The 23790-nt window shown below is 30.9% G+C and overlaps 1 protein-coding gene across 9 annotated transcripts in view; it reads right to left on the reverse strand.

Moving 5' to 3' along the window:
• Positions 1-23790, reverse strand: part of PTPRK (protein tyrosine phosphatase, receptor type K) — a 483452-nt gene that overhangs the window by 16318 nt on the left and 443344 nt on the right. For 4 of the 9 annotated variants that reach the window (XM_025042408.1, XM_025042412.1, XM_025042411.1 and 1 more), the window contains 9 exons: positions 23584-23722; positions 15506-15666; positions 13663-13698; positions 9185-9369; positions 7610-7697; positions 6463-6539; positions 3611-3647; positions 2221-2318; positions 1694-1810 (listed from right to left, as the gene is read on the reverse strand). In XM_025042408.1, coding sequence (XP_024898176.1) covers positions 1694-1810; positions 2221-2318; positions 3611-3647; positions 6463-6539; positions 7610-7697; positions 9185-9369; positions 13663-13698; positions 15506-15666; positions 23584-23722 — 938 coding nt within the window. The remainder of the gene's footprint in view (positions 1-1693; positions 1811-2220; positions 2319-3610; positions 3648-6462; positions 6540-7609; positions 7698-9184; positions 9370-13662; positions 13699-15505; positions 15667-23583; positions 23723-23790) is intronic. The other 5 variants (XM_015600081.2, XM_015600078.2, XM_015600080.2 and 2 more) reach the window with 3 other exon arrangements.

The following is a 23790-nucleotide window of genomic DNA, read 5'->3' on the forward strand; positions in this document are numbered from 1 at the left end:
CTTTGTTTATTGTCTTTTTTGTTTTCTAGTTTAATGATTTCCCACATGATCTAGACTACTTTTCAAAATAGAAATCATTTACAGTATGTATTTTTCTTAGAGAACAACTTGTGAGAAATTTTGATATAAAATTATTGATTGTCAGGATTGGGCCTGGTTAGTACTTGGATGGGAGCTCACTTAGGAAGACCAGGTGCTGTAAGCATTTAAAAAAAATTGACTGTTAGAGTATAATTTTAGAGGTACTTGTTCATTCAAGGATTATTCAGAAGAGGCTTTGGTGATTTCTAAGAGTCTAATTTGTGAGGTCAAGGGTCAGTGGTTTGTTATTCTCTGTTGGATTTTGGAAGCATCTATACTTTTTGTTATTATTCAGGTTTCTTTTATAACTAAGTTCATGACTGATTTTTATAAAAGCTTCATGAACTTACAAGAAGAATGCATATTTTATAATCTCTCCATAATAATGAAATCTAGTTATTCATTATATCAAGCTTGATGTTTCTTTTTTTTGATATCTCATATATCTCTGCTTATTTTATTCTACTTGACTTTTATCTAAGAAACTTCCTTACCTGTTTTAGAGTTGTGATAATCATAATCATGTTGTTCTGTATAATGCTACTTTCCATTTAATATTTCTGCTAATTATATTTAATGTTGGCAAAATAATTACATCATTTGTAAAGAATGATATTTCCAGATCATAGATGTATATATCTTCCTATTGCTGGACATTTATGGTCATCTATAATTTCCTAAGACTATAAATGAAGTTCTTATATTTTAAATATACGTCTTAGGATAGATTCATGGAAGGTAAGATTCTTGGTCAAAGGACATCAATATTTTAAAGCTCTGTAGATATTCAAAGGTATATAAGCAACAATGGTATCTGCAGTAATGAATTTCATTGCTTCCATATCCTACACTTGAGGATCCTTACACTTTCTACTCTGCTTCAGTCTTTCTGATTCTGTTAAAAATAAAAGTCAGGTCACATTACTTACTCCTAGGCTCATAAGCCTTCAATGGCTACCTTACTTTTAAATTAAAATCATCTAATGGCTTGCAAGGCCTCACTTATCTGGCTCTGTGATTTCTCTAATTTCATTTCATCTTTCTTTCTCAACTCTGAACACCCCAGACTCTTGGCTCTTTCTCACTATGGCAGGAATACTCATGCCTCAGGGTCTCTGAAATGACTCTTCCCTTCATCAGAAATACTGTTCCCTGAGATATAACTCATCTCTGAGATATAGTAACATCACTCACTCCCTCATTTCCTTAAGGCTTTTATTTGTATGTTACTTTCTCAATGAGTCCTTTCCTTATCATCCTTTTAAAATTGTAAACTATTTCTTCTACTTTAGCAATATTCCCAACTTCCATTCCCAACATTATTTTTCCCCATAGTAATTTTCATAATATATGATGTATTTATTTATTAATTTTTAATTCCTGTCTCCCCTTAGCAGACTTAGCTCTCCCCTTAGCTCCACAAGAATAGAGATTTAACATGTCTCAAAGTTCAGAAACATTCTTGCCACATGGTATGCTCTCAAATAAATATTTGTGGAATAAACGAATGGATGAATGGATTTGTGGCATCATAGAAACAAACCTTGACAGAGATTTTAAGAGAAAAAAGTTTGAGTGCATATATTTTTTAATAGAACTCTAGGGTACTTACCCTTTCCAGTGTGAATGTCCTAACCACATATTCAGCAAGTGGTTCCATTTCTACACAAGTTACTTTAAAGTCACCATAAACTTCAGTATCATCGGGCCAATACTTGTAGCACTTAACCTAAATGACAAAAGAATTCATAGGCAAACCTGAATACATAACACACATGAACCAAGATGATTTAATTCCAGTGATAACTCTTCGTTACAGTTTAAATACAGTTTAAAAATCTACAAATGAGACAAGAATCTGTTACACGATAAATAGAAAGACTTTGTGTGATCTCATAAAAATATGCAAGCTTGATAATGCAATTAGATTCTAGTATATAATCAAAGCTTATTTAATTACTAAATGAAAAATCAATTTCTCAGCCATCAAATGTTCACTCAGGGGAGCACTCATGGTATGCTATGCCTATCATTTTTGTCTAACAATTAAATGATATTCTATTTTAAGTTTATGTTTTGCTATACTCATGTTTTATGATCAAAACAAAACCAAAAACAGATCATATTTTTTTCTCTTACCCGGCCAACCTCAACTAAATTTGTAACCATCACAATGCAGGCAGACTGCTCTTGCCAGATCATTCTCCAGAAATCATATACGGTTTCATGAACTGGGCCTATGAAAATATTAATGTGAATATTATATTATCATGGAAATTTTGTAGTTAGTAAGAAGTTTAGATAAGATAAAAAGCAATGTAAAGTAAATAAACCAAAAATAAATAAATAAAGTTCTAACACAAAATGTTAGTACTAAAAGTATTAAATTCAGTTCTTATCTAAATTAACACTATAGACAAAAACATAAACACATACAAGTTTGTTTCCCAAATTGCTGTCTATATTTCCCAATTCAGAAGAAAATATTACTAGTTTCTAGGGTATTTATATCTGTCACTAAGTTACTTTAATGCACTTTCAAATATATGTGAAAATGAGGAGTCTTCTGCTACCAGTAACCAAACAGTACATATTACCAATGAAATATATGCACATCATTTTTAAATACTGCATGTTTAGGGGTTAAAGAAGAACCATCACTCGTGTAAGGGCACATCTTAACCTTATCCTATAGCATCTCCAAATTGCAAAAGTGTCTACTGGGCTGTACTCTAAAATTACCATAAAACTAGAATATTGGTTACCATGGATGATGTTTTTAATTTTAAAGTTTATAATTACACTTAATCACTCCAAAAATATGTGAAACTACTTAAAAATGACCTCTGTCAAAGAGTAAAATTGCTTTTCCTTTAATTTCCTCTTTTATAAAATAGATTTGCAGGTTTCTCTTCTGATGGCAAGTGGTCAATTTGGAGAAGTAACTAAAGGTGTTTTTGTTATTAATGTCAGAATAATTTTATTCCTCAATGTGCCACTATAACAAGATTTCCCTACTTTCTTCTTATTTTCTATGAAGAAGAATAAACTTGACTTTAGCCCTTTGTTTTGTCTCTATCTTGACTTTTAAAAAAATTGCTGGAAGACTGTCTAACATCTCATTATAACAATATTGGTCTTAGATGCTATCACATTCCAGGCTGACAGACTGCTGCTAGAAACAGGCACCTTAAACGAAATAAGATCTCCCTTGCTTTCATCAAAAATCAGTAATTCCTCTGCCCAGCACTACTGACTAGTGCTCTGGACATCAGGATACCAGGAACCAAATCACAAAAACTACCAGCAACTTCTCTTTTACTTGTAATTAAAAAATAAATCAAGCATTCAAATATAAACACATTTTACACAGATAAAATAATTTGTCTTGTATCAATGAAGCAAGAGTAGTATTACTCAGAAGAGCAGACTTTTTTTTAAAGTTTATTCAGATAAAATTGCAAAAAATACCATATGGATGAATGAGCGAGTTTGGTTGATCCGTAAGACTTAAAAGGCAAAGTTTTACCTTGTGTTGCAATGTAGTGGCTTGGTCTCTGGTAGCCCTAAAATAGGAGAACAAATTGGTCATAAATTTACATCACTATCAGAAATAAACGAATGAAGGCATAAAAAGATGAAGACAACCACCTGTTAATATTAAGTTACAGTAAAAACTCCAGAAATGAGTAGTGAACTCATAGTTCACTTCTCAAACCTAGGTTATCTGAAAGGTAAAATAAAACAAAAATTAAATATTTTAAGGGCTCTGATTAGAATACATATTGCATAATTGAGATTTGTTTGCTAGGGAAGAACCTCATAGATTTTGTTTGGTTTCACTAAAATGTTTATGCCTTCATGTTAATCTTTAGTCATTCATTCTTGGCAAAATCGTGTTCAAAAATACTAATTCTCATTTACCATCCAAAAGTACAACACACTGCATTACAAATGGACAACGACATATTAGAACCATAAAAAAATAACAGAACATTCCAATGTTAGAGCTGGACAATGCATGTGTGCATCAAATCAAAGTCCTGCTGAGATTTTATGAAGAATATTTTTGTTCTATAATATGTTCAGGAATCTGCCAAAACTATTTTGTATGTGCTAATAATATTAATTTACACATACATAATTATAGGTACACACATATATCGGGAAAGAAGAGTTTTAAAATGTACATCTTATCCTGAACAAAAAGTTTAGTATTTTTTCTTCTTTATTTAATGTGCCAAGAGCTCTATGTAGTTAAACATTTAAGTTGTTTCAATAAAGAAATTATTCCTGTTAAGAAATAAGTTGTTAGTTGATCTCAATTGGTTTGAATTCCAATAGGTCATGGTAGCAAAAATGTTGATGGTATGAGAGGGTTAAGCTTTGAATTTGTTGTGATTTACCAAAGTTCTTTAGTAGAAGCCTGTGGTACAATTTATCCACCTTTTGGTGTGGACAGCTCAGTACAATATAAATTCATTTCAACTTAAATCTCCAGTCTAAAACTTAATAGGTTGAGCATTACACTGTTCAAAACCTTGAAGTTTTTGATTTCTTAATATACCATCATAGCACTGTGTTTTATGGAAACTTTTTCCCTAAACTTTATAAACATTTCATCTCCTGTTTTTCATGAAAAATTTACCAATTGCAGGAGATACTTAAAAGTAAGTTTAACAAATTAATGGGAGAGGAAAAATGATAAAATTGTGTCTAATCGGCCAAAATACACTGAGGTCTTAACAGAAATATTGAATAAAAACAGTCTCACTTAGAACACACCTTTAATGTAAGAACAATAAAGTAGTGTTATTCCAAGGCTCCAGTGTATGTCTTGGCAGAAAACCAAGGTTAAACTAAACAGGTAAGAACAAGTACAAATTTGTCAGAACTGTTGATTTTTTTTTTTTTTTTATTCTAAGGAGTAGAGCAATAGCTTAGTTTTCCATGTTAAGATGTCTGATAAATTTTAAATATTGAATGACAGCAAAATGAGGATCAGAAATTTAACCAACATTCTTAGAGTCTACACTTCAAATTTATTCATTCAAAAATATAATGGCAATTCACAAAACAACTTTAAAACATGAACTTGATAAATAAATGTGATAAAAATTAATTCTTATTTAGGGAAATTTAAAACAGTTGGGCCCTAAGTTTCATCTTTTATAGATGTAAATGTATACATATATGCTGTAATACTTGATATTTCTACCTTTTGCCTTCCAATTAATGCATATTTTGAACTGATTGATTTAAGCACACTTGAATTTAAATTATTTTTTAAAAATGGCTGAAGTTTAATGAGTGCTTGATAAGTGCTAAGCACTGGTGCTAAATGATCAATATATATTATTTCATTTAATTCTCACAACAAAGTGATAAAGTTAGAACTATCAACATCCCCTGTACTGTAAAAATGAGGAAATTGAGGCCCAGAGAGATGAAATAACATTCCCATGATTGCCAGTGAGATTTTAAACCAGGAAATATAAACAAAAAGCCCGTTCTCCTTATATGTAATGTAATACTATCTCCTTAACAATATTTTATCTTCCATTTTAAAATTACTTTCCATTAAATAAAGAATTTACATGTAGATATTTTTTAAACTAAAATTTAACAATGAAATGTATCGTCAATACATTTTTGATTTATATAATTCAATATATATGTGTGATATGTATATTTTACAAATGCAATTTAGTAATAATTTTGCCTAAGTAATTTTAATACTTGACAAACCAATACCACACATCACAAAGGTCTCCCTACCCATTATGCACATCAGAAGTCATATGTATAAAGTAAAATTTCAGAAGCACTAATACACATCATACTATCCAGCTTCTCACATATGTTTGGGGAAGGGTAAGAATAAAAGCCAGAAACGGAAATCATCAACAAATAAAAGTCAAGTACATAATAAACTGTCAAAAGTTAAAAATGGTCTTGTTTTTCTAAACATAGAAAAGGGAAGGAGATAAAATAGGTCTTTACACATGTAAAGGAGTTACAAAGAAATGAACATAGATATACTATATGAAGCTAATTAGGTGAAGCATGCAGATATAACTAGTCGTAAGCATTAGTAATAACCGTAATTAAGAGTAGTTACATTAAAGTTATAATAGGGTACTGTTATTTACATATAGTGGTACTTACATCCCTGTACAGCCAAATCTACAGCCCAAACCAAAGTCAGGTGTGAAAGAAAGCACAACAACGTCAGTAAGTACTAGGACGTAGAACAAGGAAAAGTGTACAGTTTGTTCTTTATTTTAAAAAGCTAGCAATCACTTTATAGGTAATAACAAGCAAAAAAATTCACATACATAAACCAACAAATTGGGCATACTGAACTATAAAAATACTTACATCTATATAGTTGGCATTAATGTAATCTGAAGAAGGATCATCCTCCACAGGTTGCAGAATTACTCTGGAGTGATCATCTAAAATTTTTAAATAATAAAATAAAAGCTATTAAATATCCCTCCTGTTCTGAGATAATGACACTGGTAGAGACTTAAAATAATTCAATGGTTGTTAAGAGCTTACCCATAATACATTCTCTAAACTTCCTTAAACACTAGTCATTTGAAGAAATACAAGAACTTTAATAAGCTTATTACTTATTATAATTATCTTTTGTTAGTAAAGCTTCTTTGACTAACTTCATAGTTAGGAAGTTTTTAGGGGACATGATAATGTCTGATGAATAATCATTTGAGTCATAGACTTGTCTAAGAAACTAAACTTGCCTTAACTCCTCATTTTGCTCCTGGAGGCATGATTTTAAATGGGAGGAATCCTCTCCCCTGCACTTTACAGCAAATGAGCTCCAGAATTAGGAAGAGAATTTTGAATCCTTGCTCTTAACTCATTTCTTGACAGTCAAGGTTAATTTTGATGTATTCATAAGATACTTTAATATAAATTAAATTGAGAATAGAGTGGTCAAAGTAAATAAGTAGCTAGTTAAAAGCTAAATTATGTTACTTTCCTTACTGCTTCTGTGGTTTCATAGGACAATTAATTTACTTATCCACATATACATCTTGAAGACTGAAGGAGGAGGAAGTCTCTAACAATAAATAACATGGAACTACTGGAGTCAGACACTGGCTCCAAGGAAGGAATAAAGGTATGTGGAAAGAAGAACACCTTGAATATGTTTGGTAAACATATTGTCACAGCAATTTATCATTGAAAAGATCTTTTTTATTCACTGTCCTGATTTTCTCAACTGTTTAATAACATCCCATGCATTTGTGTGCAAACATAAAATCAAACAGAACTATCTCCACATGGTGAAGAGTGTGAGTCAATTTAATTAATTAGGATGACAATTTCAGAGTCACTGCCAGTAGCCATGATATTTTAATATTAAATAGATTACTTTTAAAACAGATGTGTCACCTTCCTGGATTTCTTAAAATTTAAGACCAAAGAAGAATTGTAACTTACTATTTATCTTCTACACACAATATTTACAGTCACCAAGAATTGTATGAGAACTTACATGCTATAATGTTTCCATATCGGTTTTTTGCTCTATTTTGATCTTTTTTAGCTACATCCCAAGATGCTGACTGTCCTTCAAAGAAGCTCTGGGGGTGAAAAAAAAAAAAAAGCATACTGAATTTAATTCCTTTTCATGAATCAGGTTTATCTGTTCTGAAGACTGAAATAGTAGAAACCACTTTCTCAGGGAGGGAGGCCTATAGTAGTAAACAAGTTTCATTTTCACACCTCAAAATTGTTTGCTGGACTGCTATTTATTCATCTTGGATTGAACTGAGTTCAAATTAAATACAAAAAACAACTTCAGAAAAAAAGAACTTTAAAAGTATTTCACATTTAAGATCACTACAACTTTGTGAGATGGAAGTAGAGAAAGCATCAAAAACTTCTAAAATACTTTAATGAATTATCTTTCAAATGTGCTTCCTTTAGCTTTTACAACAGGAACAGAAAAAAAAAATAACGCTTGTTTCCTCCCATAACTATTCATTAAATCATGTGCAATACATCAGATTTCGGTTTCTTTGAAGATCATGAAAAGGAGCGAGTCTCTACAAAAAGGGACCGCATGAAAATTAAAAGGAGTCACCATCTCCAAGAATCTTGGAACAGATGAATTTATTGATTGGTTTAATTACCATATGTAGCAATTTAAAATATGGGTATAGATTTCTTTTTGCAGAAAAAACTTTAACTTTGCTCAACACAGGAAATGGGGTCTTCAAAGAGCCAATGGTCTTTGAAGTGGGGTACATAAAAATATACATGAAATGAACAACAACAAAAAAAACCCAACTCAGGCAGAATATTGTAATTCCTTGCACTATTTTGTTACTATAGCATAACGATTCCAGCATACATCTAAAATCAGTGTTCAAAATTCAAAGAGAACTGTATTCACCCCCAAACTAAGGTGTACAAGTAATCTGTAAATAAAATGTAGAGTTTGGAGGAGTCTTCATGAAATTGAATGTATTTTGAATGGTCTTTCAAAGTAAATTATTGCTTGGATTCTTTCGCTTTAAATGTGTGTGTATGGTGGTATGTGTATGATGGTGCAGGAGCTTTCTCCTATCACCCAGAAAAGACTTTTCTTTTCTTTATCCTGACATTCTCAGCTGTGACTATCAGGATGATGAAAAGACTAGTATTTCTCAGTAAGTGAAGGTGGCTATATTATGTTTATTGGGATGTTTAAATCATTTCCCTTGTAGCTTATATCTTAGTATTTTGATTTGAGTAGGAAGGGGAAATAAGATTGGAAGAAGAATTTTCCACATCCTTCTTTTGGTTTCTTAATGTCTGGATTTACAGTGCTCTATTTTTTCTCCCCAGCCACTCTGAACTAATAATGCACAAAACAAAATTAAGAATGACAAGGAGTACATTTACAACACAAGGTTGATCCCGTTTCTCAACAGAAGGTCAACAAGCAAAGGGGCGGAAAAGTACCTACTGTTTAAGTCATTCAAATGATGGAGACTGTAATGCTAAAGGAAGGAAAGTTTTTAAATTACATGAATGTCATGGTTAGAAATAAAATTTAACATAGTATTGAAATTGAAATTTTCACCTCATATTCCTCTTTGAACCCATAGCTGTCTGAGGTCTTCATGAGATTAATGTGCTGCAGTAAGTCGGCCACCCTGATGGCTGGGTGCAGCTGTCCGGTCTGGTAAGGGGATTCTGTCCCCTCACAGAGGTAGCGAGGTACATCAAGAAGACGACTGGACTCTGCTGTAGCACTGTGGTTTTCATCTGGCATTTTTCAAATTCAAGATTAAAAAAAAGACAAAGTTATCTTGTTTAATATATATCTATGCAAAGAAGGTTTTAAGACCTCAAGATCTTACTGGTAATTGGAGAAAGGGAAAGAAATAAAGTATAGGCCTAGGGCAGCATCCCCATAAAGACAAAGATATGAGGTCAGAGTATATCATGTTTATATCCACAAGAAAACAGATTCTATGAGACGTAGAGAGACATCTGATCCATTTGAAAAAGTATAGTGGGAGATTTTGCTGGGTTCTTACTTTTTTCTTGTATCTGTAGTCATAGCAGTATAGAGTGAGACTAGAAGATCGAGTTGTCAATTGGAGAGGTGTTTTCATTTTTGATTAAATTGAACAAACTCCTTCGCACCCATATCCCAACCTCCCTCTAGGTAACCCATTCTCGCAGGGTTGCTCTTCTTGCCCATGTGGCCCTATTATGCTCTACCATCTGAGTCTTCTTACCATGATACATTCCAGGCTGGGAAACGTGGACATTCTACAGAATCGTCTCCTGGACCCGCTGTGTCTGCTAGCCAGGTCACGTGCATTTTTATCCAATCTCTAGCCCTTTGGTTTATTACTATTATTGTTGTTGTTGTTTTTTTTATTGCTAGTATATATTTTGACTCTTCTGGTTACTGTGTCAAAGAAACCAGTGTATGTCTCTGGGGCATAATACGTAGGTACTTCCTCTGGAATTCTTCCCCGGCCCATCCAGACTGAGCTACACAGCTCCTGCTTTAGGGCCACTTGGGGCTGCTTTATGTTCTTATGGCCTTTTGGTCTACATTCGTTTCATTTGTTCTATATTTTAATCATATCTTTACTGGTCTATTTTCCTCACTAAATTCTGAATGCTTGCAGTGTAGAGACAGAGTCATATTTTTCTTTTTATTTTTAGTGGCTGGTGCAAAGCAGTCAATAAATATTTCCATCAATGAATTAGTTAAAATCAGTTGAATCCCTTACCACCCACATTTAAGTGTAGGCCGCATGCCAACTGTGTCATGAGCTTCAAATGAAAAGAAACTTTTAAGCACCTTTCCATCATAAAAAGGAAGAAAAGAGCAAGAACATTTTACCTATGAAGAATAAATATTATTTTAATGACCATAGTACTAATCATTACAATGAGAAGAAGCATGCTCATATTTATCACATTTAAACTTACCACTTAAAACAAACAAAAATAAATAAACAAAACCAAATGTTTGACGGAGTGTTACTTTGAAAAGCATTATACTGCCATTCTCATTAACAGAAGAAAAAGTACACTCTTAGGGGAACTTTTTTTTAAATGATAATGCATACTGTAGAGAATGATATTTAATTAACAGTTAAACGTATTTCAAATGCTGGTACATTTGCCTGTTCTATTACCAACTCTACAAATAGGATATGGCAAAAAATGAATTGTTGTCCCCATGATAAACATTTTTTCTTCCTGGAGAAGGAAAAAAAAAAAAAGAACCCCACAATCAGATTTGTTTGCTTCTATAATTTAGCTTGATTGCATTTACTTCACTTTCTCTTATTAGGCTGAATGGGTTTTTTTTTTTGCATTTACTTCTAAAAATACCACATTGATTCAAAAACATCCTTGGTAGATTTGGTTGTGACCTAACCACACAACCGAATAAATGCCCTTTTATTCAGGTTTTGTCCACCTCTCTACACACAAACATTTGCTAGCAAACATAATTCATGAGATATTTTTTCTTCTTCCTATGAGACTATAATCAAATGATCTCCCTTTGCTAAAATACTGCAACTGATAGAATGACATAAAGAATATATACATCTTCCCCGTAAAATTAAATTTGGAAGCTACTGATTTGGGCATTATCACAGAATATATGGCTTAGGATAAGTAAAGAAAACAGATAGTGTCAGAGAGGCAAAATGCAATCACCCAAGCTAGAATAAGCTGCTTTATGGAGCAGCCCCAGAGCTCACATTGTATCTGCAGGAGCAGCAGAATATTTACATTTGTAAAACACTCAGTGAGAAACACAGAATTCACCCATATTTCAAATCTTACATAATTATGTCCCCCCGAAAATAGCACCCCTTTTTTGCATTAATCTTTAATACAGTATTACAATGAGCAGTATTCTTCAAAATAATCACACATGAATTATTAATCTCAATATATTTCCATCTCATTAAACCACCTAATAATGTGACTAGCAGTGAGAGTACATGTACTAGTCATTATCTTTATTACACATTTAAGAATAATAACTTCAAGTATTTCCTTGATGGAAAGGTTTTCTAGAGTTCTTTGCAATACACTTACCAGTAATAGGGACTTTAACCCAATGAAGCAGTAAAACACAAAAAACAAATATATCAATTAATATGAAAAGTTTCTAAGCTCTTCTTAAATTAGTAAGTAGATATTAATATCAAGCAATATTTGAAGTGATTTCAAAAATTGCTTTATAAACACAAAATCAATTGGATGTAAAACAACTATAAACATCATGATTCCAAGAATGATGAAAAAATGCAACAAATCATTTCTACATATGATATGATTAATGAGAGATTTAGCTTTCAAAGAAGAAATATTTTTTAAAAAATCAACCAGCTTGACTTTCAAAATGAAATTAAATGCATAATGACTGTTTATATGAATAGATTTGATGACTCTATTGTGCTAACTTTAGTCTCCTTTAAACATAAATATCCTATTTCCACGGGGAAATTTATTACAGTAACCTTTTGAACTTTATAATTTGTAAAAATTCATGTACATCATTTCACTTTCTCTTGGCAAAACTCTGAAAAAGATATGGTAGGAAATACAGTTTTACATATTGGAGAAGCAAAGATGTAAGGTATTTTCCTGAGTTTATATTGTGAGTCCAAGGAAGGACTAAGACTTGAACCCAATTCTACATGTTCTTAAAACAATGCTGTAATAAAATTTTAACATTTAGGCAAATACTCTCTTTTCCAGTAAGTTTTTAAAACTTTAATTGAATTTTACTTATTAATTTGACACTGACAGCACTCTACAGTGCTCAACAGAAGCTGACATTTTCAGAGGCATTTGATGCCTCCTCAATGATCATGACTCCCGACTCCTTCCCTACATGATCAGGCAACCCCTTGAGACAAATTCCTCAGTTCACTTCTCTGTCATTATTGATATGGACATTAAAGGGAGAGTGTAACCAGAAAAAGAGAATATTGACTTTCAGATTCTTTTAGAATATATATTCTTTATATTATAAAGTTATAAATTTAAATAATTATTTTAGTGAAAAAGAGGTGTATTTTATATAACTGAATTAGTAGTAGTTTCAAAATATGTTGACTGAATTTTGAATATGTGGATAATAAAATCATGCATAAAATGTAAGCTAAATTTTCATATTCATAAGAAATTTAAATATAAAACATAAAAACTGGCGATTTTAATATACATTTATCTGTCAATTTCTACATATCTTTGGTTAAATTTTAAATATTAGAAACACTGGGGTAAAACACTGCTGTAGAACATGTGAACATACCAGTAACCTGATCAACAGTGTAAAATCAGTTAAGAAATAGCATACAAATCGAAATGAAACTCATTCCATTTATAAATATATAATTAGATTAAAAATTAATGTAGCTTTGCATCTGAAGAGGACTTATGTGTGAGATACTGGTTGACTTAGATGTTATATAGAGGTACACCTTGGCTTATTCTAAATTTCTTGAAAGATAACACTTATGTAAGGGCATATAGAATGCAAAACTCCACATCAATATTGTAGCAAATTTATCTGAATTTACAAATTCTTAATAAAGACAAAACTAAAGCCAATTCACGGATTCCTAATGTTCATTTGGAAATGTCTTCTTTAGTTACTATAAAATTAGGATGATTTAAAAAATCTCTTTCCATCAGGTAGATTTTTATATATAAACTAATTATTCAGGTAGCACTGGGCCTGATATGTGTGTGATTCAGTTCATTCTAAGAACTTAAATACATAAACATAAGCCATATATTAAGGGCTATTGTACTTTTGCTGCAAATCTAAAAGAACCAAGAATTAATTAATACATTGCTTTAAAAAAGCATACCTTACTAATTTGAAATCCGGTAGATATGATTAGATTGACTGGGTTCTCTGATAGGACCATGACTATGTATATTTTTAAAATCAAGCTACTTTCTGCACTGCAAATAATTACTCTGCTGACAAAGTTATAACCCATGCAAGGAGGTGTGATCCATGCAAAAAAAAAAGATAATAAAAAATTAGGGCCTCACCTAACACAGCAGTTGGCACAAGTGGATCATTGGGCACTGTATGTAGGAAAACAAAGCACATGAAGGAATGTCTTGCCTTCAAGTATTTTACACTCTTTTTTTCCCCCTTTCAAACAGATTTATATTTTCTCATGAAATATAATTATTAAACTTTTTAATTACTATAACTTGCAAACCTAAAATTGTCTTTCAGATTGGATTATTGCAAAACACCAGGAAAGGTGCATCTAGAATTATATACTTCAATACTCTGTTCAATTAAAAAAGCAAGAAAGATTCAACTTGACATTATAAATATTATAAAATTGGGGAAACCCATGCATTTTAGATCTATCAAGTGCAATGTATACTTAGAGAAATAATTATCTCATATTCATTCCAAATAATTTTTCAGTTAACTGAGTGAAATAGATTTAATCCTTTCTCCAAGTTCATATGTGGATATTTATAGTTACACTGCTAAAGTCAAGCTTCCTAGTAAGGTACAAACATAGGCAATAGATAAAGAAGTTTGGGGAACAAAAATACTTCCAAATCTTTAATTGATTAACTATTAAAACAAGTTGTTAGAAAGATGGCACATCTATATTTTTAACAAAACTTACTTTCAACAATAATATGTAATGTTCTTCTTTATCACTTATAGCGAAACAAAAATTAAATAGATCAGAAAGCCCCAATCATGATTAAAATAACATTCCACAATGACTCATACATCATTTCTAACTACTTTGGTGAGATGTAGAAAAATGATGGGCAGCATTTAGGACCAATAATTTCTGAAAATTTTCACCAAACTGAGTATTTCAGAAGAAAGAAAAATCCCTTTCTGAAAAGACATAACTGTATACAACCTACAAATGCTTCATTTTCTCAAACTTACTACTACATATGCTGATAATCTGTACAAGAAATAATATTCTATCATTTACTTCTTCTCTTATATACATGTTTTCCAAAATGGGGCAAGCAAAACTCTGGGATCTGTGACAGAATGCCCCTGTGTACACAAGGCCAAAGATAAACATGATTTGCCTTCCTCAAACATCTTTTCTACTTAAGAATTTGAAAAAACAGAGTCATGTAATTTTACTTAAATTTAGGTAACACAGTGCTGTAGAAAAGAATATAAAATTCATAGGACTGCCATTAAACAATACTTAAGTGGAAACATTTTAAAAGTCCTGCCTTTATAGATCAGCATTAGGCATTCTTAATATAGATAGAAGGATACATGAGGTGATAGTTGGATGGATGGATGAATAGTTGGGTAGATGGATGAATAGATTTTATCATTCCCTGCCAATCCCCCAATTCAGTTAAACTTTTGGACTTCACAACAGAAAAAGATTCCTCTTTCCCATAGTTAAATTTTTTTTGTGACTGAAATTCTCCAGAATATTTTAATGGAATAATTTTACCCATGCCAAAAATTCCCAGAAAAAATTATGATGTTTCTTACCTCAAAAAGAACTTTATCTTGCATACAGGAAGACTCAAATGGCAAAATAATTATAAATGAATTCTGACATAAACTAATTTTACATAGGCAATCAAGTATTTTAACTTAAAGCAATGACATATGATTTGGTCTAAGTGGTATATGAATCTCTTATGATATAGTAATAAAATTTATGCAGCTTAAAAGTAAATCTAGTATCAAGACAAAATAAGTTCTTATAAATTCCATAATATTCTCTATCATTTTTCTCTTCCTAGCTATTTCTTCCATTACTCTTTTTTACTTTTTCTCACTATTTAAAAAGTAAAGAGAGTGCTGAATTCAGAGAGAACTTAAGGAGCTTCGAAAGTCATTTATGAAAAATTTTAATGAAGAACTTACATCTTGGACTAAAATTATGTTGGTCCATGAAGGTGATGGAAAGAGGATCCTCTGCATGCAGAGTGCTCTGATCAGCATAACTTCGATCCATAGCATTCACCATGTGAGTCATTTCTTGTCGGGTGTTCCCCATAGCATCTTTGCGTTTTTTAGCAAGCTTGCTGCCAAGGCGAATACGAAAGGAAAATCTTAGTGTGAGGTTTGAAGGAGAGTTGACACCGGCAATAAGTAGTCAGGAAAACCCAAGGATAAAGATATAGATGTAGTTTAGAAACTCTAAGAACTGGCCATAATTTTAGGAATTAAATTTGATATTCAAACAATATTTATTGATTGATATAAAACTATTTTATTTTCATATGGGTATTTCAATATTCAAGCTCTCAACCCGAACTTCATCATTTCTTGTATTTGATCATTAAAATAAATGATTATATAAAATATAACTATATTTCATTAAAACTATAAGTAAGTATTTCCCTATTAGAGCTGTTTAAGCTAAAGCTGTTTTGATTTTCTTCTTGGGTGATTAATTTTTTTATCAACTTTTAGAAGTTCTTCTGGGGAATAACATTAATACTTTTCCAGTTGATTTTACTATAGTGATCCAATTAAAATATACAAAGCAATTCCATTCTTCATTATCTGTATTATTATTCAGTAAAAATGCAACATGTGTGTCATTAACGTATTTACCAATATACATTTATTACATTAATCCAAACCTAATCTGAGACTTGTAGAATCGATCACAGCTAGATATAATGCAAATACACAAAAATATATGGGAAAAAAATATCTACTGTATAAGAAAGGTACTTTGAGAAAAGCTTGAAAAATAGTATAAAGATGTATTACACAAATGATCATAATCTTGAATTACAGATATGGTCAAATCCTAAAAGTTTGTTTCAGAATCACGTGGTTCTATAGAGTATCTACTATATAAATGCCTTATAAATGCAAATAACTTAGGGGACTTGGAAAATAGAAGTTAGACTTTTGAGCTACTCAACTACAAATATATTTATCTTACATATGATAGATATAAAATACATTCTGGTTCTTTGTGGCTGTTACACATGAAACATGCAATAAAAAAACTAATAAAGGTACATAAAACATTTACATCACATTAACAAGGGAATTTATATATGATATAAATAAAGGTACTCTAAAAGCTTGTAGCAGCCAAATTATGTTTCTAAGTTTGTGTCATAATGGAAATATTCTTTAGTTGTTTTAAGAATACCATTTCTCAGCCGGATTAGGATAAATTATTCTGATTCTCACTAGTATCTGTACTACAGTAAACATGCTACAAATACTTTTTTAAAGTCCCATTTAATAGTCGTGCTTATGTCCAAAGGCTTTTCCTATAAAAATTAATCTAGCAATTCAAGAGCTACTCCTGTATAGGATATTTTCCTCTAAGAATTATAATACTTGACCTCAGGGGGCATATACCAAATATACCCAACATACTGACACAGCAGATCTGATGCCTAAATAAGACAGTCATAAACAAAGCTTTAGTGATCAAAGAGGCATTTGAAAAATAATGATAATGACAGTACCAGTCATAAGAAAACAATGACAAAAGAATAATAAAAACTACCTTCACCACCACCATTACTATCACTACCACTACACCACCACAACCACTGTCACCACCAGCATCATTTATTAGAAATATTTGTTCTACCCATTTAAAGAGTTATTATTTCTTTTTTCTAGGCTAAGAGATAAAATGACCATAAAAACCTCACAGATTTCAGACAGGTAATATAAATGAGTGCTGCTGCCAGTGGTAAGACACTATACAGAAGGGTGGGGACTATGGAGAACTGGAGAGCAGTTTAGGGGGCAACTTGCCAAAGTGCCTATTTTAAAAGACAAGCGATGAATCTGAATATTTGTTAAATTTCTTGATTTTTTCAAGTGGTTTTATTTTTTGAAATGGTGTGTGGGGCAAATTAATCATCTGCAAGGTCATATTTTAGTCTATAGACTTCACTTTCCAAACTTACCTCTACGCTGTGATACAGGATCTTTGCTCTTCAACCTAAAATGTTCTTTTACCTAGTATCTGGTTAACTTCCATACTGTCTCATCACACTGTCTCACTTCAGCAGGGAACCTTCTCCGACTAATCTCAATACAATCTGTCTCAGGTTAGATTTCTCTGCTAGATGTTTTTATAGCATCATGCTTTCTGCATGTAATAACATTCATCACATATCATAGCAATGCCCTTTTAATTGTTTCCCACTGTGTGTTCTATGAAGGGAAGAACCATTTGTATATTCCTAGCACTAAAGCGTTGTCTGGCACATAGCAGACACTCAAATAAATACTTGTTGAATGAATGAATTAGGCTTGTTATATGCTTGGCACTTTTCATTTAATTCAATTAATTCTCAGATCAACCTACTGAAAAAGGCATGAAAATTCTAATTGTATAGATGAGTTTATTGAGACTCAGACAAGTTAAATAACCTGTTCAAGTTTATTTACCCAATAAGATCTGGTTCCAAAGCCTAAGCTCTTATATCCAGTTGCCGACATTTTTTTTAATGCCACATTACAAAGTGTACTATAATATGAAGTACCTACTTACTCTAGAAGTTAAAACATTAGTTGTTATATATTTGAAAAGAATGTGAACGTGGCACAAATGTTTTGCCATTTTAAAATATTGAAACAGCAAAAGAGATAGTTGAAGAAATAATTTCTAATCTTTGTTTCATTGGCAAGAAAGAATGGATTCATTTCTCAAAAAACTTAAGACATTAAATTGAATAACAATAACACAACTCGAAATTTTGGTTAAAAATAATGTTCAAATTTTGAAGACAGGCAGTTCATAGTAAATGGAAAAGGCATGTTTAAACTTTGAGGCTTTATTTAAAAAAAAATATATGTATAATTTATACATGTTTTATGATTAAGGAAAAATATGAAGTAAAGAATTTGTCATACGTGTAACAGGTAAAACTTTTCATGGCAATGAAGGATTTTTACTTTTCAGATTTACAAACCTTTGCTAGTTGTCAAATTACAGCAGAATGTAAACTTTGTTAATATCTGCCAGACATGCATTACCAGTTTGGTTCTAATACCTTAATTTTCACAAAAACCCTGTGAGGTAGGCTTTCATTGAGGTTATTAGAAAACAAATAAAAATTAACTGTTTTGATCAAGACCTGATAGTTACTATGATGATATCAATGAATGCTAGCTAAAAAATCACATCTGGCTTACTCATAAATTCTACTCTAATTGATTTCTACATTTATTTGAAAATTATTTCAGATTAGCTTCACTAGATATGTTTATGCAGCTTTTAAAAGCATATCTTCATGACTTTCTTTCTAATTATGATTAATAATGCCAGTAGCCCTAAGTATTACAATAACAGTATCATAACCTAATACTTAGTCTAGAATACAGATATGTTATCCAGTCACTAAAAGGCAATCCAATTCTAACATTTTCAATACATATATGGTTAATGGGAAGCTTACTGATATAATTAAATACTTATTGATTTCTGTATGTTTGAAGCTTTGTCTCCCTCTGAGCAACAAGCATATATAATATGTACTTCAGGACAGTTAAGCAATTTATTTTGTAACTACTTGAGTTTGACAGATCTGAAAATGACTTTCATTATCAAAGCAGCCAACAGCATAAGCTTCTGCAGGTGGATATATATGGGTGGGCTACAAAGAGGAAAAGTGCTCCATCATTGTATGAAATGGTACAGTTAATTACATTTGGCTTCAACCAACATGAATTTACAAGAATATTATGATTCATCACAATAAGCTAGGAGCATTGTTAGTTTATGTGTGCTTGTTTAACAGATTTTAAGAAGTCATATGTTTATAATATTTAAAATGCTGGCAGAATTCTGTTATAGTCATTGAGAGTCTAACCAAATTTTGTTGTAAAGCTGGATTAAATTTACCTCGTGATGTAAATTTGTGGGATATATGCCCCAAAATATATGTAATCACAATCCTTAAGCAATGTCTACTAATACTTGGTTGTATCATTCCTTTGGATAGGATGAATACTCTGGCACCTAAGGTAATATACTAAATATAACTAGGGAAATAGAGTGGACAATACTCTCCATCCTTATCTAAACTAGCATTTCATACCTAATTATAGGAAGAGCCAAGACTTTGGAAGAGAAAAGGAAATATGTGATACCTATGTATGTTTTGTGTAGGTTGAAGGGGCTTTTATTTTTCTCTTTTTGACTATTTTTTTTAAATAGTCCCATTTAAGTTAAACATTTTTTCTTCTCTAAAGCTAATTTTTATTTGTCTCTGCAATTTATGATTTTATCCATTTGTTTTCACAAAAGCATACTAACTGCCTAGATGGCCCGACCAAAGGTGTTCATTTTGAAGTTATAACATCCTGAAATCCTGGAAATATGGAGAGAGATGTTATCACAATCAGTCCTTATGTGATTTGCATCCCATGAAGGCACTTCTGAATGGTTCTTCTATGAATACATCACTTGGGTCATTTTGTAAAATATAACAGTGTTACATAAAGACAGGGATTAATGAGTAGTCACTAATTAGAGAGATCGTCACTATCTCTACCAGATGAGTGAGGTATCATATTGATAAGGTACAGATTTGGCTTAAGTAAATAAATGATGTCTTGGGCTATAGTCTAAAGCTACTTATGGAAAACTGAAAATAAAAATTAAAAGTAGCTGAATATATAGAAATACAATATCCCTTTTTAAAAAGATTAACAAAATAAGTTCATAGGTAAACTTTATAGTTTTAGAGTCAAGAAAAAACATTTTTTTGAAATGTTACCAAAAATTGCAAACATTCTGCTTTTTGTTTTCTTTTCTTTTGTTTTGTTTTTGTTTTTTTTTTTGAAAAGGGATACTGCATCTTTAACACACGTAAAGTCGTATATCACCCATTTTCTACTTACAGGTAGTAGGAGTAAGAATAGTAGCTCCTCCTGGCAAGCAAATCACAGACAGTGGAAAAAGAGAAGCAATGGTGAATGAAAAGCGTGACTCTGTCACATTCAATAAAGCAGAAAAATGTGTGTTAAAAATAAAATGAAATCAAATAAAATCCATGTTTTTTTTGTTTGCATTTCAATTTGCTCATGCATTGGTTAGATATATTTGCCATGCAATTAGACAGATATGCGATAAAAAATAAAATTTAAAATACATAATTTGGGAAAAAATACCATGCTGACATTTCTTTTATAGCCAAAAAAATAGAAAAATTAAATGGATTGTGTATTTTCAACATGCAATTAAGCATAATATCATCCATCACCATCAAAATGTCATGACAGATGGAACAGCTGTGTATAGAACCTGTACACTAAATTGACTATTTTTCTTTAGATACAAAACATAAAGATCTATTAGGTTAATATAGAATATATGCAGAATGATATCTAAATTTTTATAAACAAGTCATTATATCTTAATGGTACAGAGGTACATACATATATTATGTGAATATACATATGTAACATACGCCATATATACATAAAGATATTTCTACAGTAGATGTATGTGACCATATCATACACAAACATTTACTGTATTGAAATGTAATTTCAAATTTATGTTTGGAATTATTAAAGTATTCATGCTGTGCATTTAAAATATAATACATAACCAATGAAAAAATGGCATACATTTGGAAATAATTCAACAGCGATTAAACTAAAAAATGACATTGCGTTTTGAAAGATGCAATATCCCTTTTCTTAGCCTAAAAAAACTTACTTTATACCCTCAGCTGTAGAATTTTACTAAATTGAATTTCAAACCATTTCTTTACACAAAAATAAAAAATACATAGAACTTTTTTGAACATGAGAAATATACTTATATATATTATTCCCAGTGAGGGATAAAGTCTTGAGAAACTTAAAAATTTCCCATAAAAGTAAAGATCATAAAAGGCTAACATAATTTGCCTATCCATTATTTTTATCATAAATTTTTGTATTAAAAGGGAAACTATATTATATACTAAATTGTTTATCTAAATTTGATACTATCCAATACTGTTATATCTATGCTTTTGTGTATGTATAATAAACATAGTTGTGATTAAATCATACAGGATATGTGTGTGACATACGACATATAACTAAAAGTCACTATGAAGTTGCTTGGATAAGTAAAGGATTCAAGTAATTTAGTTATAATATTATATAGGAAGGTAATAAATCTAAATATGTAACTTTATTTATCTATAAAATTGCAACATTTCCTAGTCATAGAGGTAGTGAGGAAGAGAAACAAAAGCCCCAGCATACTTTATACCAAAAGGTAATCAATTAAACCATAATTATGAAAAACTCAAACATCGAACATTTTAATAGGAGGCTCATTTATTCAACCAGAATAATATATTAAAATATAAACCAGAAAATAATTTGTTACGTTATACAATTTTAGAGAGTGTCAGAGCATTTTCCCACCAAAAAAAAAAAAAAAAAATCATGCTTAGAGATTATTTTAGTGTACTTTAGGAAATTATATTTTAAGGGTTTTTTTTGGTTATTTCTAAAACAGAAGGCTATGGATGAGAAAGACTCTAATAACAAACAACTATTTTCAAATAAATAACAAATAAAACCGATTAGTTTAACCCAATTTTAACTGAGTGAAGACATAATAATCAGAAGCCATTTTCTTACTCTCATATCAGATCTGAAGGGACTGGAAAATTTTAATTGTGAAGCAAAGTTAAATTAACTCTCTAAAGTGTTTAGTTAACTCTCCAAATATAAATTTACTCTAAATAGAGACATAAAATCTGGAAGTTACATTCAATAGTTCTGTTGATCTTGACTGGCAAAATTTATTACTAAAATGCTTAAATCTTCCTGTCTCAAATATGATATATTTTCCAACCACAGAGGTAGACAACAGCAAAAAGAGAAAGCACTATTAGGGAAAGCACGTATGTAGCTAATTTAACACAAAACACTATAATGCATACCTAATGTTTCTAATGCAGATGTGTCTTCTCCAACATATATATCTCCAGGGAATAATTGTAAAGAGGCAATACATTAAAATAAACTCTGATGGAATCATTAAACATGTAGTATGAATGAGTCTTATCTATATTGTTAATGATTCATTTTGAGTAAAATAATAGTATATTATTTAATGTAATGTAATCATTATCATTTATTATATTATTCAATATAATTCATAAATTACAAACATTTCTATACACAAAACTATTTTAAGGCTGTATTCTGCATGTAAATATTTTTTTAAAGAAGTCTTTCCCAATTGTCGTATTATCTCAAACATATGACTGGATTTTGGAGAGTTGGATTTATTTCTTGGACAATGCCTTATAGATAATTATTTTATAGAATGAAAAAAACTCAGATCATAAAAACTGTATACTTTGAAATGTTTTGCAGCAGGAGTATATTTTAATCTCCAGAACAGAATTCAGTCTAAATTCTAGTGGGTCTTAATATCTTCATACAATCCCAGAAGATGGTGATATTAGTTGCTATAGTATAAAAGACTAATGCTCAGTTTCTTAAAAGTATACTCATCATATTAAAGTATCAAAATAGTCAGCAAATATTTCATATACCATTTCACAAAATAATGTTCATGTTATCTTATTTATAACTTATAACTAATATTTAGAAAAATAGAATGCATACAAAACAATTTCATAGACTATAACCCAGTATCATGAATGATAAATACTTATTTTATCATTTTAATAAGTAACATTTCAAGTATAAGATAAATTAATGTACCAAGTATCTTTGCATCTGAGAAATTTAAATTCATACATTAATTTCAAAAGGTAGATATTTATACCTGAAATTAAACTGCAAATAACCAAAAGAATTTATTTTAAAAACACGAAAAATTGTGTTAGATGGTGGCAACGTGGCTAAATTTCAATTGTTCTCCTTGCTTGTTCTAACTTCAAAGTTCTCAAGGAAACAAAAAGTGTTTGGAAACTAGTGACATAAATGATAAGTGAGTAGGACAGAATAAAATCAGGCCTTACCTCTTTTTAACAATTAAAACGACAACTAGGAGGAGGAGGATGAACACCAAAATTCCAGCACTAATTCCTGCTATTTTCACCACTCTGTCTGTCTGCTTGGCTGGGTCTGGAATCACTTCTGGTTCTTCTGTTGCTGCTGCTAAATGAATCAAAAAAATAAGTTACTGAAAACAGCTAATTATTGCAGGAAAAAAAAAAAAAAACCTA

Source organism: Pteropus alecto, unplaced genomic scaffold (assembly GCF_000325575.1).
Source record: "Pteropus alecto unplaced genomic scaffold, ASM32557v1 scaffold79, whole genome shotgun sequence".
NCBI classification, from domain to species: domain Eukaryota; kingdom Metazoa; phylum Chordata; class Mammalia; order Chiroptera; family Pteropodidae; genus Pteropus; species Pteropus alecto.